The sequence below is a fragment of the Rhinolophus sinicus genome, chromosome 4 (genome assembly GCF_057876585.1).
Source record: "Rhinolophus sinicus isolate RSI-liver-muscle chromosome 4, RSI-T2T, whole genome shotgun sequence".
NCBI lineage: Eukaryota > Metazoa > Chordata > Mammalia > Chiroptera > Rhinolophidae > Rhinolophus > Rhinolophus sinicus.
Window position 1 is genome coordinate 52013003 of NC_142504.1, and position 27138 is coordinate 52040140.

The following is a 27138-nucleotide window of genomic DNA, read 5'->3' on the forward strand; positions in this document are numbered from 1 at the left end:
ATTACAAGTTGTGTTCATGCATGCTTTTGAAATACAATGAAACATTTTAATGGGTAAACAGAAATGCCTGCCTTCCTATTAGGTTTAGGTTTTATTTACGTGAGTTTGACTTATTTATGTGATGTTTCAGGAATACATTCTAACACATGGGTCCTACTTGTGGGAGCTTTGTGAGGCTCAAATATATAATGTATGTTAAGTACTCAGCACTGTGTCTGACTCAGTGTTGGTGTAAGGAAATTACTGATTTTGTCATTATGTTAATATACAGTATACAGTGTTATATAATATATAGTCATAATAGGTGGGGTTAGTGTACTTGTGTTATGTTCTTTTGTTCTTGTGCTGTGTGTTCTTGGTCAGATAATGTCAGGATTACACTAGCTTTATTTAATGATAAAATAGCTTTCCTTTTTAATGTTCTAGAACAGTTTAGAGGATTTTATCTTTTATTTCAAATTTTGAAATACCTATTGAACTGCTAGACTCTAGTTCTTTGGGTAGGTAATTCTTTGTCAGCTTTTTCTCTTTTCTTTATGGTATGGTTCATTCTATTCTTCTAGGGTATTGACTTTATGATTTTCAAATGTAATTAATGTAAAGTGTCATTTACACTTTGAAAAATAACCTCTCCTATAGTGGTACTTGTATTCCTTTCTTAATCTCTCCCTCCCCAATCTAGGTTTGCCTATTTGCCCCTTTAAAAGACTAATTTTTGGGTTTACTTATATATTTTAAATTTGTTTGTAGAAATGTTCGTCTATGTACAAAAGTGGAGAGTTTAGTATAATGAATCACATTTTACCCATCACCCAGCTAGGAACAATTATCATTCTCCTTTTGATTTATTAACTATAGTCAGTTTTTTTCTTTTTTATATTGTTCCCCAGAGGATAGTTGTAGTTTTTGTAACTTTATTATTTAAATGAGTATTTTTTTATTTTACTCTTTATTTAAAAAGTAATTTCACAAAGTAATTAAAGCACTTTAAGGAAGTAAATTTGATAATAAGCTCAAGTTTGACAGCTTTCTACTATTTTGACTGTTATTATTTCCTGAATGGTTTATTTTACTTTTTAAATACATTTATCTCAGTCGTTATTTTTAAAATAGTGCTATATTTTTAATTTCTATTTTGTGCATTGTTTGTTCGGTATGCAGTTCCTAATTGCAAGACTTAATGAATTAGATATATTTTAGCAGTCTAGTTTTATGATCAATTTTATAAACCTGGCATAGTATATCCTCAAAATAATATATAGTCCGTGATTGTAGGGTGAAGAAAATAATTACCAATCTTCAAAAAAACTTAATTATAAGACTCAAACAATCTACTATAGCCATATTTATATCTTTAAAATACCAAACAGATAAAAAAGTAAACTGTCAAAACATCCCATTTTGATTATAATATAATCTATCATTTACTTAGCTTGTGCATTTTCTTAGCTTTAAAGATGCATTTTATATCTCTGTTCTTTTAGGTAAGGCATACATTGATACTGAGTGGTGAATCTTAAACCTGAGCTTTTAGAAATCCAAATATCATCTATACTTACAGAGTTAAGGGATATATGTCAGACTCTTTAGAGTTTACTTATGCATCTTGAGTTTTTGAAGATTTTGTATACTTATTAAACACCTTTAGCTGAACTATGTACTTCTGATTTTTATTGGTTATGAATTAATAATCAGACTGACATACCTGCAAGTCAGATTTAAAATAAGCAAATGTTGTATCAGCATTGCACAGTCAAGTTCAGTTATTATACCTTTGGTTTGAGCCTGGTAACTGGTCCAATTTAGTAATTCTACTTAAGGAAAATTATTGGTATTGCATGTAAGTTTATAGAGAGATTTTGGGAGAATACTGGAATGATGATACATAACTTCTATAATTCTCTTTTGGGATGTTACCACTTGCATATTGTATGCAGAAAATGCTAATATTTTATGGTGGCTAAGCATCACTAAGATGGTATCTGAATGGTACCTATGCAAGCTCCCGAGCAGCAGTTTTGTTCCTGATGATGCTGTTGTGGGTCATCTACGAGGTTGGACAATTAAGGTCGTGAACTCATCCTAGAAAAAGTGCTACATACCTCATTGCTGAATATCACTACAGTCACCTTCTAAGTACTCCCCTTGGAAAGCTATGAACTGACGCCAGCACCTAATCCACCCTTCAAAGCAATTTTGGAACTCTTTTTCTGGAATGGCCATCAGAGCTGTCGTCGTATTACCCTTGATGTCCTGAATGTCATCAAAATGTCTTCCTTTCAATATTTCCTTTATCTTCCGGTAAAGAAAGAAGTCATTGGGGGCCAGATCAGGTGAGTAGGGAGGATGTTCCAATACAGTTATTTGTTTACTGGCTAAAAACTCCCTCACAGACAGTGCCATGTGAGCTGGTGCATTGTTGTGATGCAAGAGCCATGAATTGTTGGTGAAAAGTTCAGGTCATTTTCGTCTTTTTCAAGCAGCCTTTCCAGCACTTCCAAATAGTGAACTTGGTTAACTGTCCAGTTGGTACAAATTCATAATGAAGAATACCTGTGATATAAAAACAGGTTAGTAACATCATTGCAACAAGTTCACAAACTTAATTATTAGACCTCGTAGATGTCCACCTCCCAAAAAGCTTCTCGGTGGCATCACATTCGTGACTTTCTTAGGGTTTGACTACAGCCCTCTTTCTTGTTGACTGAGAAACATGATTTGTCAGCTTCTGTTTACAGAGCCCAGTGGAGAGAGGCATGCCTCACGTGGGTAGACTCATGACTCTGAATCTGCAGTGATCACTAGCTGCCATGTAGACTAAATGGTTATTTAAAGCTGACCTATTTATTGTTTCCCTAGGTAGAATGTCCTATTTTAATAAGAAACAGAATTTAAAAGGGTTGTGGGAGGAAAGAGCCCCTAAGATGGTGGTGGGGGGGAGACGGTGAAGGTTGCCACCTGTCTTTCCTGGCTCTAATCCACCTCCCTCCCGTGGCCCGCCCTTGTCCTGGTGGAGGCTGGAACCCTGGACCTCCGAGCTGTCCTCTACAATACCACCCACCATGGCACCTGCTCAGCGGCCAGGGCTGAGAAGAGCTGAATGAGCTGACAGGTGAGGTGGCTGGCGGGGGACGCAGGAGCTCATTGTCACCTGCTATGGCCACCTTGACGTGGTCGAGTACCTAACTGGACCTGTGTGGCGCGAGCTTGGAGGCGGGCAGCTCAGTGCACTTCCATGGTGAGACCACTGAGAGCACAAAGTGTCTGTGGGCCACCTCGGCCGCCGGCCACCTAGATGGTGGTGCGGTGCCTGCTGCGCCATGGGGCCTCAGTGAACTGCACCACGTGCACCAACTCCATGCTGTCGCGTGCCACCTGCTTGGATGGGCACCTGGAGGTGGTGCGGTAATTGGTGGGCGAGCACCGAGCCGACCTGAGGTGGCCCACCGGCACGGGCACATGGGCTTCGTGATGTTACAAGGGCCACCATGAGATCGTCGGCCACCTGCTGGAGCAGGGCACCTAGGTGAACCCGCGCAGCGCCAAGGCCGTGCTGAGTCTGGCTGCCTGGAGATCCTGCAGCTGGTGCTTGGGTGCAATGCCTGCATGGAGCACGACGGCTACGGCATGACCCCGCCGCTGGCAGCCTAAATGACGATCCGCACCAACATCCTGGAGCACCTCATCCAGGAGCAGCCTGCTGAGGAGGAGGCGCAGCCAGGGCTGACCCGAGGAGGCCTCTCCACCAGCCCAGGATGCGTGCAGCCCAGGGGGCTTGCTGCTGCAGCTCTTCGGCAGAGGGACAACTCAGTGGTAACTCCTGCGAGAGCCGCTGCCCCACCAGCCCGGAAGTGGCAGTGGAAGCCTTGGAATTGTTGGGAGCCATGTACGAGGATGAGAAGCGGGATCTCTTCGGGGCCCTGAAACACTGGAGACGGGCCATGGAGCTGCGTCACCAGGGTGGTGCGTATCTGCCGAAACCAGAACCCCCTCAGCTGGTCCTGGCCTATGACTGTTCCAGGCAGGTGAACACTGCTGAGGCATTGGAAGCGCTTGTTATACTGACAGAGAGGAGATGCGCATGCAGGCCCTGTTGATCCAAGAACGAGCGGAGCGCATCCTGGGTCCCTCTTCCCCAGACACTTATTATATCCGTACAGAGGTGCGGTGTACGCCGACTCAGGCAATGTCAGGCGCTGCATCCGCCTGTGGAAGTATGCCCTGGACATGCAACAGAACCGCTGAGCCCCATGACCGCCAGCCGCTTCCTGTCCTTTGCGGAATTCTTCTCTTATGTGCTCCAGGACTGGATGGCCAAGGGCCGCAAATAGGCCTCACAGACCTCATGGGGGTGCTCTGCCAAGGGGTCCGGGAAGTAGAATGGGCCCTGCAGCTGCCCAAGGACCCCGGGGTCTTAGCACAGTTCACCAAGGCCCTGGCCATCGTCCCCCACCTGCTCAATCTGTTGGAAAAGGGGGAGTGCACGGCCAATCAGGAGCGTCTGAAGCACCAGACCGTCTACCGGCTGCTGAAGTGTGCCCCCCGGGCAAGAAGGGTTTCACCTGTCTGCACATGGCCGTGGATAGCTGGAGTACCAACGTGGGCCGCTACCCGGTGGGCAGATTCCCCTCCGTACAGGTGGTCAGGGTACTGCTGGACTGCGGGACCGACCCAGACAGTGGGACTTTGACAGCAACACCCTGCTGCACATAGCGGCCCAGAACAATTGCCCAGGCATCATGAATGTCCTGACAGACCGTGGGCTCACAAGAAAACAGCTTACGAGATGCTGCATGAGAAGCTGCTGGCCAAGAGCACCATTTAGCCCTTCAGCTACGTCACCTTGCAGTGCCTTGCGGTCCACTCCTTGGACCAGAACAAGATCCCCTACAAAGGCTTCATCCCAGAGGAGCTGGAGGCTTTCATGGAGCTGCACTGACAGCGTTCTGAGAGGGGGAAACCCGGACAGGTGTAGCCCACACCGTCCTTGCTCTCTCGGTGAGCACTTCCGGTGGCACGAAACAGAAGGGCTCTCCTGCCTGCACAGCCCTTCAGCACTGCAGAGTGGGGGAAGCAGTTAGCGAGCTGTTGGTGCTAGAAGCCTTCAGGGTCATGTGCTCGGACGTTGCCTCTCTCCAGGAGCACACACACCCGTCTTTAATTGGGAGAAGACACGTGACCTTCCGCACATCTCATCTGCCTAGGTCTTGGAAGATTTTGCCTTCTTACCTAGAGGCAGAGGCATTGAAGCCATTGCCTTCCTCCATTACTAGAAACGGGAAGAAGCTGAGAATCAGGTCCTCGAACCTCCGCCCCTTATATGGCTGGATAAACCCAGCCGCGCACCGAATGCAGTGTTAGGACTAGGGGCTCCCAAGGGGGAAAGTTGGAGACTCAAGAAACACCACCACTTGTCACTTTTTCCAGCAAGTTGCACCCTGCTCCTTCCCTCCTTGCCACAGTCAGGGCCAGGCGGGCAGGGCTGTCTGCCCAGGACAGCCTGCCATTTGCAGAGCCTTCTGCTGGTTTGGTGTTCTGTTTATTTGTAGGTGGGAATGGAACAGGCATTGCACAGGAGTCCTGAGGTTTCCTGCCACATTTTTTTTCTTTTGGGGTGAAAGAAAATTATTATGTTTTTATTAGTTTCAGGTGTACAAAACAATGTGATAGACATTTCACCCCTCACAAAGTGATAACCACCTCTTTTTCTTAATAATTTGAATTTTCTTTAAGACTTGATAAGATCATTTCACACACCAAGGGTTTTATTGTGCCTGAGGAGGCCAAGGCTGTCAGGAGCGAGCTTAATTGTGTGAAAAATTTGATGAGGGAGGAAGACCATGGTATTGGTCCCTAAAACAGGGTGACTACATTTCCTAAAACTTGAATCGTTTCCTTTTACTTGGGCTTCCCATATCCCCATCCTCATTGGAGAATTTTTTGTAAACAAGAATCAGGCCAGACGCCCAAGGAGCTGAGCTTGGTGTGAGTTTCCCACCAGCGAGAAACTAGCAAAGTTGGTTTGAGGCTTGGTTTTCACCAATTCTGAGTTAAAACTGCAGGCTGCTTCAGCCTCATGACGCATGTACAAACGCTGTTTCATTGTGGGCATAGCCACCGCGGTGGCTCCATCCCTGGTTACTCTAGCCCCTCTTACAGCTGCTCAAGGACTCGAATCCAGGTCTTCCTGAGAAAATCCTAAATGCAGTGTTAAGTCAGTAAATCAGCTGGATGAGACCTGAAGGCTGAGAGCTGAGGTGGTACAAAATCTTGGCATTCCATCACTTGGGGTATAAAGTGCTCACGCTGGAGATTTTTTTCTTGGGAACGGTACTGCATATGCGATGGGGGCAGAAGGAGACTGTTCTTGGCCTGTTTGGAGAGCAGTGAATGGCAGAAGGGGACAGAAACTCAGGAGAAAGGCCGCATTCGGGACAGTGGCCTCCTCACCCCATGCCTCGCAGCCTTGTGGAGTGGCAGCTACACGGAGGCCTTCGGAAGCCACAGCAGATCCCTGGATATTTTGCTCTCCGAGAAAACTCGGTATCCTGTGGATTTGCAGTGTTAGTTAGGATGTTATTTATTTACAATACCAGGTTTTATCTTCCATCGAGGTGGGAAACGCAGCTGCTTTCCCAAAGCATGGAATAAAAAAATGAGGCTGTTTAATTTGTGGAAAATCTCTCTCTCTCTCTCTCTCTCTCTCTCTCTCTCTCTCTCTCTCTCTCTCTCTCTCTCTCTGTCTCTGTCTCTCTGTTTCTTTCTTTCTCTTTCTTTCTCTACCTAGCTATAGATATATATAGAAAGGTTGTGGGAGGCCTACAGGAAGTTATTAAATTGTTCAGTGACAAAAGGCACTGATAATACCCTTACGCCATTATATTAATCATAGGAATAATCTGGCCAGTGGCTCAGAGATACTTAAAGTCAAATAGGCAAAGTGCCGCCACCTGAAGAGTGCCAGGTTGGGCACAGCCAACATTTGCTTGTGACACTCCTTGTGTTTTCCAAACTGACCCTCCCCTTTCTTGGGGACACATACCCTCTTCCCTTCTGTAGATCTGAACAAGCTGTCTTGTCAGCTTGTTCTCATATCTGGGCCTGTGAGCCAGTTTGCTTCTTTAAGGACACAGCACATCTTCTCTTGAGTCATTACATGTTGAATTTATAGTTTAACTCTCAGAGGGCAGTATTATTATTTTAATTGTTTCAAAGTTTTCCCCTGCTTTCCTCCATTGTAGCCCTGATGATATGACAAATGTATAAAAAGCCTTACAGAGTTTCACACACGTACATAAATCTTTTTTTCTTTTTCTTTAAAAAAAATTAAATATTTCACGTATTTTCAGTTGGCAAATTAATAGGGATCTGCTGGCAAAATTTCACTCCTTGACTCAGGAAAATTTTTTAAGTAATACAAAACAATTGGTTAAGTGATTTTAATTAAATGCTTTAGAGAATTTTTCACTTACTTTCTACAATTTTACTTTGAAATAACTGATTTCCTGCTAGGAGTCTGGGGTGAGGCAGGGTGATGGAGAGGAAAGATGTGGAAGACCCACATTTTAATCCTAATATGTATATCTTGAAATATCTGTTAGATGGGGGTGTCCCTATAAACAACATAGGCCTCAGCTTCCTTTTTTTTATCCTTAACCAAACATTTATTTTATAGGTAAGAATAAATTTGATAACAACGATGAAGAAAGCTTTGAAATAACGCGATAAGACACAGTCTTCAGGTGTTGCTGCATCTCTTTGCCTATAAAACAAGGAAGTGGGAATAGATGAGAGCGGCAAAGCCCACTGCCTGCAGGCTGGGTACAGACTGAGGCCAGTGCGTACCCCAACTCCAGAGGTCAGCAGCTGCTTGGCTTCTGTTTCACAGGAAGGGAATGAAGGCCTGGTGATTCTGTATCTGTTCACTTTCCAAGAGAAGCTAGAAATCTGGATTTTTATATGAAAAGTTATTTGAAATGTTAGCAATTACTTCAGAATCTTTAGAAACATTGTATAACACCAAGCAAAACATGTCTGGAAGCCAAATCTGCTCCCTAGGCCTTTGGCTAAAATGACTGAGCTCTTTCAGAATTAAGTATTTTTAGGGTCTGTTATTCTGACACTCTCTTGGAGGAGAACGTAGTGTCCTGGCTGTTGCCAGCCGTGGTACAGAGAAGAAGACTGGGTGGTTGGGCTGAGAGACTTGGGTGCCACTAGGAGGTGCCCACAGGCACGCTCTACTCCTCCTAGGAAGTTACGAGAAACTGGAGGGCTTCTGTACAACACTAGCAGTGGTGTTTACTGCTCCAAAGCAGCTCTCTTTCCCATCTGGGTAGGAGGAGCAGTTCTGTGCTGAAGCAGATGGAGCTAAAGTGTTGGCCCAGTTTTGCACCCAGGATGGGGGACAATATAGTAGAAGAATCCCAAAGATGTAAGCAATTCTCTGGGAAGCAGAAAGAATTTCAGGGTTTTTGTTTGTTTGTTTGTTTGTTTGTTTTTTGTTTTTTTTTCCCCACTTGGGAAGGATATCATCATTTAGAAAGTTACCAGTATAGATGGGGTAGAAGTTTTCTCCAGTTGTAGTAGTGTGGAATTAAGGAAAGAGAATGAGGTGAAGAGCAGCATGTTCGTACTGTAAGTCCTGCTTAAGTGGCCTTCAGGTAAGCCAATATAAGGTAAGAGTACCTCTGACTAAGCTGTGGCTTGTTACCAGAGCAACCTGTGGAAAAAATAAGAATGAATCACAAGTTTTTGCTAATCACAGATTAAGAGCATACATTGGAAAAAATGATATTTGTCAATTATCCTGTTTTTGCTGATCTGAATAACTCTCCGTCTCACCCAGGTCCCCTTTGAGAAGCTAATGAAAGCAGTAGTCCCTCTTTCTAGAAGGATGCAGATAGTAAAATAAATATTGTAGGCTTTGCGAACTCTATGGTCTCCATTAGAGCACTCCACCTCTGCCGTCTATGTGGAAGCATCCATAGACAGTAGCAGTGTGTGTGGGGTTTTCTAATAAGACTCAATATTCAAAACAGGCAGCAGGTCATGTTTCACCTGCAGGGTATAGTTGTCAACCCTTGGTTTAGAACACTGATAGCTGGGCTAGATCGGAATGTTAATCAGCAAATATTCATTACCTACTCTTCCTCTTTGGGTGGAGTATGCATCCCAGCTCTACTGCCTTTGGGCTTGGCCTTGAGACATACTTTGGCCAATAGAATGTGAACAGATATGATGTGCACAGAGATTTTAAATGTGTTTACCTGGTCTAGCTATTCTAACGTGCTCTTGCCAATTACCATGAAAAGAACTTGCCCCAGGTAGTCCTGAGCCAAGGAGGAAGACAGACTTAGGGAGAAAACCTAGGCCCACCAAAGACAGTTTGAAGCCAAGTTCTACTGCCCACAGCCTGAGGCAGAGTTGCCCAGCTGAGCCCAGACTAGATCAGCTGAACTTCAGGAGCCTGCAGACCTGTGAACTTGAGAATGGAGATTGTTTTAAGCCATTGAGTTTGGGGGTAGTTTGCTAGTGCAGCATCATTTTAGAAACAGTTGGTTAATATTATAATACAATGGAGAATAATTAGCCATGTAGATAAAGCAATAACCATATAAACCTTGTTTTCAAAAACCAAAACAACAAAAGAGGATTCTCTTCTCACACAAACCCGAGAAAAAGATAAGGGGATGTTTTTCTTTATAATTCTCAACCCTAATTCTCATCCCCCATGCTTTCCCCATGGTTGAGATACATCTTGAATTATAGATTTAGGTTCTTCTGTGTATAGCTCATCAATACTTCACACCTTTAGATAGGCATAACTTTCCTTAAAGTAACCCCAGAGAGGATCTCAGTACCAAGAACTGAATATTTGATACTTATGAAATTATATCTGGGAAGATAGCCAAGCTCTTCCTCAGAAACAAACAGTTGTGGTCTCCTCAGTTCAGTAGAGAATTTTGAGATCCTGCTCTGTGCTAGTCTCTGTATTATATCTGGTAGATAGAATTTATTCAGCCAGCATTTGTTTTGTTCCTGCTGTGTGCCTCGTACAGTGGTAGTTCCTGGGGGCATAAGGGTGTGTAAATAAAAATTCAGGGCCTTCAAGGAGCACACTAGCTAGCAGGAGAGACAGGCAAGTGGATAATCAAGGCACAGGTGGAAAGCAGTACCCTAAGTGGCATATCCAGTCCTAGGGGAGCTTGGAGGAGGTGCACTTGATCCTGCCTGTGGATTGGAATGTGGGGAGCGGTTCAGGGAAGTCTTCCTGAAGAAACTGACCCTTGCACTGAATCTTTCTGAAAGACATGGTCAGGATGAAGACCTATAGTTGTAGAGTAGAAAGGGGTTTTAGGAAGTATCCTTCTCATCAGACATTAAAAGGAAGCTTCTGTCCCTCTTAGGATTTCCCTCTGTCCCAGAGAGATCAATCTGATAAGAGTCGAGCTGCTCAGAGCAATCTGTGCTTTGGGTAACTTTATCATTGGAGCTATGCAAGTATCTATAAATTCTAGCTAATTAGCAGTTATATGTAAGCGTGTGAAAAATGATATAATGATTCTCATTTCGCAAGGCAGGTATATACCATCATGTGATGTCAATTTTTAGTTTGAAATGGCCTCAGATTCCTATGATTGGTGTTTTGTTTTCGTGTCCTTTTTTATTCATGAGAAGTAGGCTTAGGGAAAGAGGAATGAGTGAGACTAAGAAAATGATCTAATTATCTTGGGATTGATTTTCTTCCTGAAACAGTCCTGAGTTTGAATTGTGATTTTCTGTACAGTTTAGTGGATTTAAGTATTTCAGTTAATTTTTAAATATAGTTGCTAATAGATTATTAAACTGACTTAAAAATTATCTGAATTTTTTTTTCGTAATGTAGCATGTGTTTTTGCAGAAATACGTCTGTATTCATCCACATGCAGTTTTCAAGAGTGTCTCAGCTATATTTTTTCACTCTGAAATGTGTATTTCATCACAGAAAATATATTGTTTACATTTATTTTTACTTATTGTTCCAGAATTAACTCTTAAAAGTGGCAGACAAGCCTAGTATTTTGCAGGCTTTGTTTTTAGAGCAACTGTTCTGGGGAATATGCCATTAGTATTGTCGGGACGGTTTTTTTCTCCGGCAAGCCTCCGCTAAGAACTCAATACCCCTCCTCCTCCCTCCTTATTGGAGCTGTCTCCTGCAGGCCCTCTGGCTCAGAGCTCCATCCTCCTCCTCCTCCCTCCTTATCAGAGCTCTCTCCTGCAGGCCCTCCGGCTCAGAGCTCCGTCCACCTCCTCCTCCCATACCTTATCGGAGATGTTCTCCCACGAGCACCATAGTTAGAGGCCTCCCTGTCAAAGTTGAGGGATCACAGCTGCTAGGGATGGATCTCCCTGGCACCCCGGCCAGATTTCTCCCACAAACCCGGAGACCTAACCCTATGAAACAAAGCGCCTGGCCCCGGGAAGTGCTCAGTTCTTTGGGAACAATCCCACTGAGTCCGCTGGTGTAATAAAGCTGTGTTCTCCCTGATCTCTGCGTGCTGCTTGCGTCTCTCAGTCCTCACCGCTTTTTCCGCAACAGTATTCCTTCTATTCAGACAGTATTGATTGTCGTGCATAAGACCCTGCTCGCTGCGCCATTTGTCGTGCGGGGCGGCCTGCGGGGTCTCTGGTCCCGCCTCCCACATAAGAACGCAGGATATGGTGAGGCCAAAAAGGAACACCCACGGAGCCATAGGTAGGGGAGTCATACCACTATGGTCTCACTGGAGGCTGGGCCCACCGGACGCGCGACCTGCCGTCCACCTTTCCGCCAATCGACCGACGACTCTCCTCGACTCTCCTCGGCAATCCTCGGCTCTCCTCGGCAATCCTCGGCTCTCCTCGGCAATCCTCGGCTCTCCTTGGCTCTCCTCCGTAGCCGCAGCAGTTATACTAGTGGCCAGTCGGCTAACCAGCCACAGCTGATGGCCATCCACTACCCGAGCCAGCACCTTTCTATGTGAGGCTGAGAGCCTGTAAACTACTTTCTGGGGCTCTGCCCCCACATTGATCTTGAGAAAGAAATTGTGTAAAAATAATTTCAATTTTTGGAACTTTATATTTTCTTTTACAAGACACTGACATAGACTACTGTTGAGCTTTTCAAAATACTTTGCTGACTTTCTAACTCTGAGGAGGCAAATTGAGTAACCAAGATGCTGTTACCTACTGTTGCCCAGATTGAAATGTTGCCCAGGTTGAAAATGGTGGAAAGTGCATCATAAAATCGTGGGACATCTGTCCAGGATGCTAATAAAATTGCATTTGAATTTTAGTCCCTCCTGTTGTAAATGTAATATGTGCAAAATAACAAATTAGAAAAATATGGTAAAAGTAAAAAGGGGAGAAAATATAAATCTCGTCAGTCAGCGATAATCAGTGTTAATATCTGATATATTTCATAGATACATTCTTTTAAAAATTTGGTTTTTGATATTTTACAGAGTTGTGAACAGACTATGTCTATGAGGTATGATCAAACATTATGGTGAATGTTTAAATAAAAATATTTATTACAGTAAAAGACACATTGCCATTAATACCCCTCACAATACTCCCGCTCACTTTGAACACACTTATCCCATCATTCTTGCCACTTTCTGAAGCGCTCTGGAAGTCCTCTTTCTTGGGTATCTTTAGTTGCGCTGTCATGGCTGCCTCGATGTCCTGAATCACTTTGACTTTGGGGAAGAGCCAGAAGCAGCCTGGTGCCAAATCCAGGAATAAGGTGGATGAGGACACACTGTAATGTTTTTATTTGGCAGAAATTGCCATATATCAGAAGCGATGTGTGACACGGAGCATTGTCATGATGGAGGATGATTTATGGCACACTTTAAAACACACCTTGTTTCAGCCATAGCTCACACCCAACTGACTGCACCGAACAAATTGAAACTTGACACACACTGTTACTAAGGTTTGACATGCCGTTTCCTGTATTGAGTCTCCCTGCCTTTCTGTTGGATGGCACTTGGCAGCAGCATTCACCATATTTTGTGATCACAACGGAAAGGCTTCATGTCACACATCACTTCTGGAACAGCAATTTGTGTCAAATAAAAACATTATGGTGTGTCCTCATCCATCTTATTCACTGGATCTGGCACCAGGCAACTTCTGGCTTTTCCCCAAAGTCAAAATGATTCAGGACATCGAGGCAACCACAACAGTGCAACTAAAGACACTCACGAAAGAGGACTTCCAGAACCACCTTAGAAAGTGGCAAGAACTATGGGATAAGTGTGTTTGAAGTGAGGGGGAGTATTTTGAGGGGGATTAATGGTGATGTGTCTTTTACTGTAATACATTTTTTTTTATTTAAACGTTCACCTTATGTTTTGATCATACCTCATCTGTGTGTGTATTCCATTTAGTATCCAGATTGTAATCTAGTTACCATTATAATAAGCATTTTCCAAGTTATTATAAATGCTTTATAAGTATTTTAATGATTGTGCTATGACTATACCATGATTTATCTAATTATTATCCTATTGTTAGATATTTAGGCTGTTTTTTAATTGAGATTATTATAGATATATTATGACAGTCTTTTTAAGTAGAGATTTTTATTGAAAGATAACACATATACAATTCATGTATGTGTACATGTACATAAGTGTACAGCATTTGAGTTTTTCACAAGTCAACACACCACGGAAACTACTGCCTATGTCAATAAATTTTTACTAAGTGAGCACAGCCATGTTATCACTTATCAGTCCAAGAAATAGACCTTGACCAAGCTTGTTCCTGTAGTCATTCTTCCTCTTGCTCAAAGGTCATCACTAACCTGGCCACTAAGACATAGATCAAATTTTGCCTTGAAGGTCTGCATTTACTTTCCTTTAGATTTCCCTACGCAGGGTTACTAGATCAAGAAGTATGAATATTTTAAATTATCTTAGTTCATATAACTAAATTGCTTTCAAAGTGTCATGTCATTTTATCACCACATTGTATGAAAAGGTGGAAAGGACTTCTGTTCCTGAGTGTGGGAAGGGAGAGAAACGAGGACCAGATATAAAGAGACAAGAGTTCTGGATTGTGAATAGGACCAAGTGGAATCCTATTACTTTAGGGAAATTCCAGCAATATTTAGAAATTTTATTTTACCCACCTTGAAAATCTTTATCTGGACATTGCCAGTCATTATGGTAGAAAGAAAAGAGCATGAACCATGCACTCTGGTTCTTAAGATGTGAACGCAAGTGACACGCAAACTCTGCCCACATTATGGTGGTCAAAGAAAGGCACATGAGTTCAGTCGAGTCAGGGGAATATATTAATGTAATATAAGGGAGAGGCACAACAGGGAGGGAAACTGGAATATTTGGCAAACAAAAATACCATCTACCATATTCTATTTGATAACTGCTTCACCCATGAGGATTTCAGTTCATTTAGATCACTCAATCTTTTTTTTCTATAGAAGCACATCCTGGCCTTGGGGGAGGAGGTCCTGCATTTCCACATAGGCCTGTAACTGCTGTAATTATAGTGGGGCATTTGGGGATTGCCAAACTTTTTGCAGTGTGCATACTTATTTTCTAAGAAGAGGCCCAGAAACATGCTTATTCATTAAGTGATGATGGAGAAACGCGAAATTTGGTTTATTAGACTCCTTTGGTGAAAGCAATTCTTTAGGAAACAAATTTTTTATAGCTAGTTTACATGTTCTGGTTACACACTCTCTGGGAAGGTATTCAGTAAATGTTTTCCTAGTCCATGTAATGACACTTACAGAATTTAGAGGTTTTCCCCCTGGCACAGCAAGAGAACTGGCATGGCTGGTTCACCAAGAGGCTTGCTCCAGGTTCCAGGCACACCTTTCTGTTGTGGTAAACATCCGGTCTTTGTCCTTTACTACTGCAACTTTGCATTCTTCTTTACTGCCATTCTTTTCCATAATAGCTATTTTGGAGTATTGATTGATAACATCAAGAATTTATTCTCATTTCACTTTCTCCTTATGGCTCCATCAAGACATAAATGATTTCAGTTAAGATACTGATGCTCAGAGAAACAGTTGCACGGTGGTGGGGGTAGCACTGTGGTGTTAGGTGAGCTCTAACATGGTGTCTCTTTTATTTCCCGAAGATCTCTTCTGTCTAGGCATGGTGAAGTTGGAGAAAGGTTCCTTTAACCCCTCTCCAGGATGAACCCCCTGCCAGAAGACATGGAGAATGCTCTCACCAGGAGCCAGAGCTCTCATGCTTCTTTGCGTGACGTCCGTTCCATCAACCCTACACATCTCATGGCCAGGATTGAGTCCTATGAAGGAAGGGAAAAGAAAGGCATATCTGATGTCAGGAGGACTTTCTGTTTGTTTGTCACCTTTGACCTCTTATTTGTAACATTACTGTGGATAATAGAGTTAAATGTAAGTGTTTTTTCCCATGACTTTGTGAGAATTGTTTCCAGAGACAAAATATAATTTTCCCTTTCTTTCTTTCTTTCTTTCTTTCTTTCTTTCTTTCTTTCTTTCTTTCTTTCTTTCTTTCTTTCTTTCTTTCTTTCTTTCTTTCTTTCTTTCTTTCTTTCTTTCCCCTCCCCTCCCCTCCCCTCCCCTCCCCTCCCCTCCCCTCCCCTCCCCTCCCCTCCCCTCCCCTCCCCTCCCCTCCCCTCCCCTCCCCTCCCCTCCCCTCCCCTCCCCTCCCCTCCCCTCCCCTCCCCTCCCCTCCCCTCCCCTCCCCTCTCCTTTCTCTCTCATCATTTTTGACTCATTTAGTGAATTTTATTTTTTATCCAAATGAGGCAACATTGGTCTCCAGTTAATTTGGACATCTCTTGTTCTTTACTGTTATTTTTTAAAACAAACCTGATTAATTTAAAACTCACTTTGGGATTTTGAAATGTGAATTCATGGTGTTTTACTCTATAACAGGAGTTGGCAAACTACAGCCTGGGGCCAAATTCAACTGGCCTGTTTTTATAAATAAAGTTTTATTGGAATACAGCCCTGCCCATCTGTTTAGATATTACCTGGGACTGGCTTTTGTGCCTAGGAGTTGAGTAGTTCTGACAGAGTCCGCTGGCCCACAAAGGCAGAAATATTTATTCCCTGGCCCTTTTCAGAAAATGATTGCTGACCTTTGCTCTAAAAGATGGAGCATGCTCCTGGAATATGTTTCAGATGTCTTATCTACTTTTCTGATTCCCATATTTAAGATTCTGCATTATTTACTTTTTTTGCAAAGAGTTTATTCATATTTTATCAAAAAATGTCTGAGGCATTTGGAGCTTTGTCTGTATATTTTGTCAGGGTTATGCAGTGATGATGGCCAAGTAATTGTCTAGACCAGTACAGTCCAATAAAAATATAATGCAAACCTCATATGTAATTTTAAGTTTTCTAGTTGCTACATTTCTTTAATAAAAGTAAAAGTAAACAGGTAAAATGTATTTTAATAATATATTTTATTTAACCCAATATATCTGTTTTCTCCCAAAACCTTGGTTCTGACTGTTTACATCCCTTACCAATAAATAGGTAAACCCTTCCAGAATGCTTTCCTCTCAGGCAAAAGTTGTCTGCTCCATTCATTTTCAACAGTTCATTTATTTCCAAGAAATATTTACTAAGGCCTATGTAGTAATAGTTATTAGCTGTTGTTTATTATTAAGAGGTTGCTCTTTGCTAGGCAGTGATAGGTGCTTTATAAGAAATTTATTAAAATAGAAAAAATGTGAAAAGATGCTGAGATTTCTGTTTGGAAATGATTTTTAATTTTGCCTTTTTATAGAGTCAACATCTTAATCTAAACTCTAATATTCTGAGTCTAACAGCAATTTTCATTTTAGACTCTTAGTAATTAGGGTCATCGGACTCCTTTAATTTCATCGTGAATCCTAATAGAGGAACGAAACTCTTTATGAAAGTAGGTATTTACATCAGAAAATAAGAGTGTCCCAGAACTGCAGTAATCTGCCACATGCTTCTACAGCTAGGTTTCTGTTTACAGATTTCAGCTTCTGTTAATGTAGCACTTATTTTTGTTTAAAACTGAACAAGCCAGTGATATGACACAATAATTTAGAGCGTCTCTTTTTACTATTTGTTATCCACATGGACACATTAAAGAAAATATTTAAATTAATGTATAGTTTAAAGGACCAATACATTTTCAGAACTAACAGCTGTGTATTGACAGATGAAAAAGAAATCCATCTTTTAACAGGAAAGCAGAGCAGCAGTTTTAAGGGAGCACATTTAAAAATTACTTTAGTGACAGATAAAATCAAGACATTTTTTGATTTGCCACTTATATCACTACATGCTTTTAAGTGAGGGAATCCATGGGGCGGAGCTATGGTGGGGTTCACGAGACCACACTTCTCACTCCCCTCCTTTTTTATTACTTCGAGAAAGTTGAACTGGAGGTGAAGTGCACTATCCTCTGTTCTCGTTCATCAGAAAGGACCTGCTTACACCTGTGGGACGTGGTACAGATGAAAAATCACCAGGCCTAGCAATTAAGAAATGTGTTTTTATCCTGATTTTCCACTGACTGACAGTTTCCCCAATTATAAAATTAAAAGATGAAACACAGCATATGATCTTTGAGATAGTGCATCGTGACTTCTTTAGCAAGGTGTATTTTGTAAATACTCAGTTTCTAGTTCTATTGGTTTCGAATTGTCAATCCTGACCTGGGTTTTTCACTACACACTGTTTTGTTGTCTGTCTCTATAAATCTCTAATCACTCAAATCTACTTTTTTTTTTTTTTAACATGTCTATACATTTACTAAGTGCCAAAGTATAGGCTTCTGATTCAGGTGTCACAAGCTCTACAAAAAACTATATGAGATACATTCCGACTTAGCCACTTTTCCTCCTTGCTCCAGGGAGCTGACTGGCACCAGCCCAGCCTGGAGTGTAGGGACTGGCGAGCCAAGAGAAGCCGAGTGCCACCATGGTTCATTTTCCTTCTAGAAGACCTTAGGGTAGCTGACTTCTTTGGGGCCTGCTGAAGGGATGGCTCTGATTCTGTCTAGGGCTTCCTGGTACACCCTTGTGTAGACTTGATTTCCTGCATTGATCTGGAATTTCCCGTGGCTAGAGATCCCTGAGACTCTATTCCTCCCCAACTCTTTTCTACCCAGGTTCTTTAGGCTAAAATGGACAGGGATCAAGGAGACAGTAGAAAGGAAGTTGTTTTCTGTTTTAGCTTTTGACACTTTGAGATTATGGTTTTAAAAAAAGGACTTTATCAATGCTTATTGCCTGGTGTATTACTTTCTGACTGGTTTACCAGAAAGTGTCAGAATACTTCTCATCTGACCTAGAGCTGTCATGACCAGCTCTGCAGCTTATGCAAGCCATTTACATTTTTCTGGGCCTGGGTTTCTTAGTCAGTTAGCAGAACTAATACCTGTCCTGCTTTCCTTCTGAATGCTTGTGAAGATCAAATGAAACGATATATATATACAGCAGCCTCTTGGCAATGACAAAGCTCTTCACAGTGATAGGTTATGTAATTTATTAATTTACATAAATTTTACCTTGGAAGAGAGAGAAAATGTTATTTATTGTTCTCTCACTATTGTTACATTTATGTTTCAGGTAGTTATTTTCCTTCTGATTCTGATTTTATTGCCTCACTCTCACTATGTTCTATAGTTAAACTGTGATAACCAATGATAACAGAAATTCAGATTAGGAGGAGGTCAGTGGGTTGGAATTCTCAGGAATAAGTGGAGAAGACGGACTGTGAATGGGGTATAGAAGGACAGGTGGAATTTGGGATAGAAGGATGATCTGGGATTGGACTGGGGAGCAATAGGGGAAGGGTTTAGAGATGAAGATGAGCAGACGCATTGAGGAGGAGTGCGTGCTTACCTGTACTTTTGGAGGGGACGGAGACATAGGCAGAGAAAATACTAGTGTGGCTAAAAAGAAGGTGCCTATAGGAAATGAAATTGCATAGGTAAGCTGATTCTAGAGGATTAAAAGTCTTAAAAGCTATATAGAGGTGTTGGACTTACTGCAATGGTAAGTAAGCTCTTACAGGTTCTGGAGCAGATTGGAAAGCATGGTTTTGAGATCTTCCAGAAGGTAGTTCTCGCATTCTACATCATGACCTACCTGCCATGTCCAGTTAGATGTCTAGCTAACGTGCTCTCTCCGCGACACATACACCCCTGCTTCCTCCTTTCTTCTGTATCAGTAAACAATACCCAGATACTCAGGCCCCAAATGAAGTCTTGTCCTTGATTGATTTGCTTGTTTATTTTGTATTTCTCACACCCCATATCCAGTCTTAAAGTAGGTTCTGCCAAATCTACTTCTAAGACCTAAAACAGTGGAGAGTAATCAGAAAATCGGGGAAGCCCTGGATAAATATGAATTGTCTTCTTTAAAAGTACATTTGTAGGGTTTTAAGCTTGGGCTAAGTATTTTCCTCTTATAAGATAACGTTTGAAGACTATCTTAGAAGAGGAAAAATAACAGTTTTCTTATTTAACATTTTAGTTTGCCAAAACTACAAACTGTTTTCCATGATACATTTATATTTGTTGAATGAATGAACTTAGAATTCCAAGTGGGAAATGCTATTTAGCATTTTTCTATTAGAAGTATGAGGGTTCGTCTATATTTTAGCATTTCTAGGATCTAAGAACATAGGCAGTAAAGTATACGAAAACTTGTATGTTCTCATATTTGTTTCACACATAAATCTCTTCTCGTTTTTGTTTCTTACTCTCCTTCTTAGGTGAATGGAGGCATTGAGAACACATTAGAGAAGGAGGTGGTGCAGTATGACTTCTACTCTTCTTATTTTGATATATTTGTAAGTATTTTCTGTTTTATATTTCATTTTAGATAAAATGAAACTAACCAAATGGCAAATTTCCTCTCAATAGACCTCAAATTCTATGCAGTTGTGTTTGTTTTGTCGCTTGAACAGTCTTTCCTCTTTCCCTTAGTTACTGGCCCATTTTGTGGTATCTCTATTGCTTTCTGAAGAATTGCCTGGTTATGGGGGGGGGGGGAGAGGGGAGGAGAATTAATGAGAGATAAAAGAGGGCAGCAGAAGGTGACAATCTGATTTTCTTGGAGAAGAGCGTTTATTTTTTTCAAATGGCTGAGATAGAAGCCTAGTCACCGAAAGGAAAATTCACCCATTTATATAATAATATGACGAAAATGCCATTCCTTTTCTGCCTTGAGATAGATTAAATTTATTGTTAATAATTCTGTTTCATTTTTCCATAATAGAATTTGAGGAAAGTTATATGTTGGTAATCTGGGGCAAACTTAGTCAGTTACAGAATTACATCGATGCAATTATCTGTAGATGAAGCATTCGCTTTATTCAAATGAATGTTTGTAGTGTCTTTCTAGGATGCTCTGACTTTGGGTTTGATACATCTCCATGATATCTCTTTATATTTTATAGTGTAAGTAAATCAGATTCTAACATTGCGTTAGACACAGCATAGGCAATCAAAATTCACAGTGAATGCCCTCAAATTCATTTTAACTGCATTTTCACTGGCTTTCGCGATGGTGTGCACAATGGTGAGAAGCAGGCCCTTACAGTCAGAAAAATGTGATTTGAGTCACAGCACTATTTCTAATTGTATATATTTGAATAGATTAGGTCTAAATTCCAGTTTCCTCATATGTAAAATGAAGTCATCATCATTCTGGAAAGTAAATGATATAATAATACATGGTAGACACTTAGCCCAATGATAGGTACATCCTAGAAGATCAGAAAACCACCTGCAATTACTATCATCACCATCATCATTTTTGGTTGACATTTTTAATGATTATATTTTCTAGTGGTTTTCAAAGTACTCTTAAAAATCTTGTTTGGTTTCTGAAGGGGCCTGCCGAAGTCGGTAAGGGGAAAGACGTGCAATTCCCAATAAGCAGAGATCAGGGTTCTTTGAAATCACCCCCTTGCAACCTAAATAGTTCCATTTTTATCTGTACAGTATGTTAGAGTTCTATACAGTATGTTGAAAAAGTGTTTCGTTGCTATAGTATATTGGGAAAACCACTAATAGAATTTACTCCCCTTATTTTTCCAAATGAACAAATGAGTTCCATGGTTCCATGTTTACGCCTCCCCTAGGTCATTGAAGTTGGGGGCAGAGCCTGTTGCCCCCCAAATCTCTAGGTATTTCTTTCTTCTGAAACTATTGATACATCAATAACAAAATTGATTTCTCCTTTTTTCTCTTATTTCCCTTGCTGTGTTTATCTTAAAATAGCTGGAGCCAGGATTGCCAGAAAGCAAGATTAATCCACTTGTGAGATCTCCATGGGTTTTCTGTACTCCATGCTTAGGGTGTTAATGGTACTGGGCAAATAGACGGGGCCCATTAGCTCTGATTAGAAAGACTGTCTGTCAGTCACGGTCTAAGAAATGGACAAAGCCTCTAGGAACCCTTGGGGTCTGGGAGACTTCAAGATACAGGGGTAAAGAATTATGCTTTTGCCAAGTCCAGAACTCAGAGAGACAGTTGGAATAATGGTTAGCAGATTGTTAGAAAACACATTTTTAGTGAAAGCAACATATTAAAAACAAATATAACCTGCAAACTTCATTCCCACAAAAGGATCTTAAGTGAGGTTATCCAGTCAATGACAGTAAAAAAGTTGTCAGCCTTCAGCTTTTCGGCAGTTTTGAATAGTGAGGAACTTTGGGCAGACTCCTACCCTGAGCCTCAAGAGTCACCTGACTTCTCCCAACTCAGAATAAGTGTATTTCCAAAGTAAATTAGTAAATTTTTATTCTGTTTATTCCTTAGTCCATAAGAGTTACTAAGACAGCTGTGTTATAGTGGCTAAGAACCTGGTCTTTGGAGTCCAGCTACCTGAACTCACATCCTGGCTGGCTTCCTCAACTAAGGAGTTAGGAGGCCTTGGACAATGTTTCTATCCAACTTATGTGTATAGTGGGATTAATGATAGTAGTTGACTCACGTGGTTGTTGGGGTGGGGATTATGTATAATGGTTTCACAGAAGTCCCAGAATCACACTTAGTAATCAGATGGTAGCTACTGGGATAGGCAGAACTCTGTCCATACCCCAGGCACCCAGAGATTGATATGGGGACTTTACTAAGAACCTGGTATCTTCCAAAAGTCAGCATTTGTACCTGGAGTAGAAAACTCAACTTTCAGAACATTTTCTCCATCTTAAAAGTATATCAGAAATATGTGGACTCAAATGGAAAGGAAAAACGAACATTTAATTACATGTTCTTTTGTTGAGAATGGAAAGTTAATTTGAATCTTTATTTGGATGGTATTACATCAATTCCAGAGCAGGGATCTCAAATGCCATCTGTAGACCAATGCTGACTGTGGCAGTCTAGCTAAATCAGAATCATGAACACACTTTGGTGGGTTCTTTATAAAACCACATTGCTTTACTTTTGTATATATTTTTAAGAATTTGTCTTTTTTTTATATAGCTTTTGGCAGTTTTCCGATTCAAAGTGTTAATACTTGCGTATGCTGTATGCAGACTGCGCCACTGGTGGGCAATAGCGGTGAGTATACCTGGATGAAAGGTCCATCTCCTCCAGTGCTGGTCAGCAGGGCCTGCTCACGACAGGGCTGAGCTGGGGAAGAGGCAGTTTTCATCCGGGCCGAATCCCAGCTTTTCCTGAGCCCCCTTCCTCCACGCTCCAGCGGGTTTAGGATTCCAGTGCTTCTTCCCAGTGGTGATGAGTAACTAGCTTTGTCTGTGTGGACAGTGACCAGCTGAGAAATCTAGAGGCTCCACAGGCTCACTGGCCAAGCAGCTGCCCGCCCTCTGCCTCCTTTTGCTTTGAGAGATGAGCTTAGTGCCTCTGTCACAAAGATATTTGGAGAAGTTCCTGTAGGTTGAAACTCCTTACTGATTTTTCCTGACTGGCTCTGCTTACTCTGATAATTGTCACCCTCCCTGTGTTAATCCCCTCCCTCCAGTCTTAAAGGGACAAGCTCTCCTGTTCCTTCTTCCCTTGTTGTCTTTAGGCTTTAGGCAGTGGCCTGTGCTCTCATCTGTTTCCTTTCCTCTAGCATAGAGCTTTGTTTGGCACATGCCATTCACCCACAACAATTATTAATTGGCTGAAAGAAGAATTATAAGTAGTGGTGCCTGAATTGTTTTTGCCATTTCCACAAGGTCTGAACACTCACATTCGAGAGCTCTAGTAAGGCAGGTACGTGGGGCACTGAGCTCCTTGCTCAGGCTGGAGACAACTGCTCAGGGGTAACCTGCGGGCCTGCTTTTGGAATGAGTCCCGGGTCTGCGTGTGGGCCTGTGCGGGCTTGTCCAGCTGGGGATGTAGCTGTGCTGCGCTCTGCCTGGGCCATCTCTTCTGAGCATCCACGGAATCACAGGGCTGGTGTCAGACGTCTGTTGAGCCCCAAGCTCACGTTTCATGGATGTAGGCTGACCGATTTAGTCAGGCTTGACTCGCTTTCCTGAACACGCTTTTGCCAATCGTAAATAGCTGTGATGATTGTCCCTTCCCAATTTTTTACAACAGTTCCTATTTGGGACCTTCTATTCCAGTCTCCATAATGTACATTGGTATTTATCAGACCGTCTGTCTCAATGTTTGTTTCAGAAAAGTGGTTGACACTCAGCGATAGTCTTAAAGAAGTGTCTCTGATATCTAATCATAAATTATCAAAAGGATAGGTCAGATTTAGCACATTCATTTCATTGTTTCTCATTTTTACTTTTCAAAACATTTGTAGAGAGAAGCCAAACAGCTAGAGGGAGAAGTCAGCTGGTACCCAAAATACACTTAGTGTCAGCCTGTAACGTTAATGAGTATCAGAATACAAAATGCCTCCTCTCCCAGGTGGCTCACCCTGGCTGGGGTGTGTGTGTGTGTGTGTGTGTGTGTGTGTTGGTTGTGTTGGTTGTGTTTTGCTAACAAACCTGACTCTGCCACTTTATTAATACTTACTGAGCATGACACCTGATGTACCCTGACCTCCATTCTGTCAGTCAAGGCTACTGTTGGAGTTCACTTGGGTTGGGTTTCATATTACTACACATCTTAGGTGGAGGAGGGAGGGACAAGGACCAGGTCCTGCGGGATTATCTCTGGGCTTCCCAACCCCTAGGGGGAGCCCTGCCTCTGTATTTCACTGTCCTTTCTGTGGTGATAGTGTCTTTGGATGTTGTACCATCAGGTGGACAAAACTTAGTTTCCCGGCATACCAGTGTGCTAAAACGCTGATGAAAAGACACCACGAGCAGCCAGTCAGGGATTGTGTGCCACATAGAAGCCCACTGCTCCCCAGTCTGGGGTGAGGGGGTACAGATGGCGTGATGTGGGAAGTGTCAGGCTGGGCAGTGCTTTCCAGGCATTATGTGCTTCCAGCCCCGATGGGTCTCTTGTGGGAGGAAGGTGCCTTCACACTGAAAATGTCTAATTAGAGTGGTGCTGAATTACTGTCTTTCAGTTGACGACATCAGTGACCAGTGCCTTTTTACTAGCGAAAGTGATCCTCTCAAAGGTATGGCCTACCACTTTTTCTGAACAATACTGTCCACAAGGAGGAAACCTCGCTTTCCAGTGGGAGCCATGGTAACTGTATTTCCCTCTCCTGGTCACATCTGTTCTTCCAGCTTTTCTCTCAAGGGGCTTTTGGCTACGTGCTGCCCATCATTTCATTCATCCTCGCCTGGATTGAGACGTGGTTCCTGGATTTCAAAGTGTTACCTCAAGAGGCAGAGGAAGAAAACAGTAAGTCGCTGTCAGAGTTAGAGTCTGGCTAGGTACCGAGCTGGAAGGAAGAGCTGTAGATGTGATTGGATGTTGCTCTGCGCCTGTGGAGCCAGGCAGAGCAGCTGTCTCCATTCTGTCGTGAGAATAGCCGAGAAGGGTGGGATGAAAGCAGAGTGACAGCATGTGGCTGCGCTCTCCAGGTGTTAGACCAGGCTTCCCTAGAAGAAGCGTGGACACTGATGAGAAAGGCAGTCAGACAAGGAAAGTAGCCAACACCTCTTCCTCCTCAGACACGTTGACCTTTTCTCCCTATTAGTAATAGTCACAGGACACTAAGCGTTTTGTGCATCTAAAAGGAACTCTGTTGTTCAGGGACAGACAAATGTAAAACAGTTTTAGGTGAACTGAGTCAGCAGTTCTTCAAAGTGTCACGTGGCTCTCCAGGCAGCAAGGGGTGGCTTTGAATGGGCTGGGTTAGAACAGTGGGGTGCCTAGAGTAGTGCTGGGGGTTAATGAAGAAGGAGGTAAGGAGGAGGGAGGCAGCAAGCCCGGAAGTGCTCAGCCCTCTGAGGCTTTCCCCATCCACCTGGGAGCAGCTGACTGACAGCTAGCTCTGTGTAACCATGAGAACTGCCAAAGCTGTTATAATGCCCAGGTGTGGCTTTGACTATCCCTGGATGCTGACTCGGAAGGCCAAGTGATTCACTGAGCGTTATGATTAATTATTGGCTGGAATTCTTCTTCACATGATGGCCTTAGGGGAAGCCCATGTACCACCTCTGCCCATCCCGCTGCCCTCTTGGCGGTGACATCAAAGCTCAACACAGACACCCAGGCAGTTTCAAGACCCTGTTTTTATGCTCTGTCAATCATCTGGCTCAATGTTCCCTGCCTAATAGGAAAAAAAAAATCTTGTGTCTTATAGAAAGTTAAACATGATTATAATGTCGAGGAATAGAAGAAGGGAAAAACCTGGGAAGTAGTTTTCTTTTGGAAAATCTGATTTATAGAGAAGACATCTATAAGAAAACAATTATTCAAGAGTAGGTTTTAAACACAGTCAAACCAAGATGTATCTTCTATCGTGTACCTTCTTTTCATTAATGAAAATATATGGTGAAAGGACAAATAATGTTAATGAAAGTCATTTATTTAATTGTATATGAACATCAAATTGAACTTTATTGAAAGCAGACAACTGTTAATGTGACTGAGGCTTGAATGCTTCTGTGATTAAACCAAATTCAAAGTAACTAATAAAGCAGAACGCACAATTAATGAAAAACTTTAAAACAGCGTTTTTTTCACTGCCTGTGGCATTTTTTACCCACATACGAGGCACCTGCTATACCAGGCCTGGCGCTTCCTCCCACTTTTATTTATTGATAAGTCAGGTTCAGTCTGAAGAACTCATTGTTGATGGCCTCTCATCAGATAGTGTTCTTGAGCTGTCCGCATCATGCTTCCTCCTCTTCTCTCTTTTTGTTAATACCCTTCTTTTCTGAGAACCTTTTCACTGAATAGATATTTCTTCACCATCTAATCACTCTCTATATTTATAAAAGTCTATCCATTTATTATGTTTTACGTTGGCATTTCCTCAGTCAGAAGCCGACTATAGACCCTTTGTACGAGCTGAGGAGGTTATTCGTTTTACTTTTGCTTTGGTTTTGAAGTTGCTGATTGCTGTAAGGAGGCAGGTGTTCTCCAGGGAAAGATGTGCTAAATACTGAGTCAAGGGATCTCATGAGTAACATGAGGCAGTTTTTCAAACTAGTTGGGATCTGTCTTTACAGTACAGGTTCCTAGTTTATTAATACATTCATTTTTTGGTTGAAAGATTTCCAAAGTACTTCTTTTTGCTAAAGTTTCTTAAACATAACATTAACACCATTTTATTGTGTTACTCTGGCCAAGAAGCTACCAGAATACTGGCACCATTCTCAGCATCTGATTTCTTGTCTTCCAGGACTCCGGATAGTTCAGAATGCTTCAGAGAGGGCGGCACTTATACCTGCTGGTCTTTCTGATGGTCAGTTTTATTCTCCTCCTGAGTCTGAAGCAGGTAAAAAGTTGATTATTACTCGTGTTTTGTCCATTATTCAAAAGTTAGGCTTGCCCTCTCCCCCTTTTCTTCCCTTCCTCTACTTCTCCAAGCACTTAGCAAACACTTAACATACCAGGCATTTTGGACATGAGAACAATTAAGAAGTAGTCTTGGTGTGCAATCAGTGGTGAAGCTCAGAGATGTAAGAATAAATGTAATAGAAGACCACAGACACTCTGGTTTGTCGTCTGCATCTCAGAGGACAGGCCGGCAAGGGCCAGGGTCTTGATGCTGTCTTATTCCCTGGCATCCCTGAAACTGACATTCCTTCAGGAGCCCCCATTTCTG

The 27138-nt window shown here is 42.2% G+C and overlaps 1 protein-coding gene and 1 pseudogene across 1 annotated transcript in view; both read left to right on the forward strand.

Annotated features, from left to right (window-relative positions):
- Positions 1-27138, forward strand: part of STARD3NL (STARD3 N-terminal like) — a 55663-nt gene that overhangs the window by 17699 nt on the left and 10826 nt on the right. The window contains exons 2-7 of the mRNA XM_019710244.3: positions 15142-15424; positions 19760-19837; positions 22482-22559; positions 24478-24531; positions 24644-24761; positions 26713-26808. Coding sequence (XP_019565803.3) covers positions 15200-15424; positions 19760-19837; positions 22482-22559; positions 24478-24531; positions 24644-24761; positions 26713-26808 — 649 coding nt within the window. The 5' untranslated portion in view covers positions 15142-15199. The remainder of the gene's footprint in view (positions 1-15141; positions 15425-19759; positions 19838-22481; positions 22560-24477; positions 24532-24643; positions 24762-26712; positions 26809-27138) is intronic.
- On the forward strand, positions 1976-6660 carry LOC109433734 (protein fem-1 homolog A-like; annotated as a pseudogene).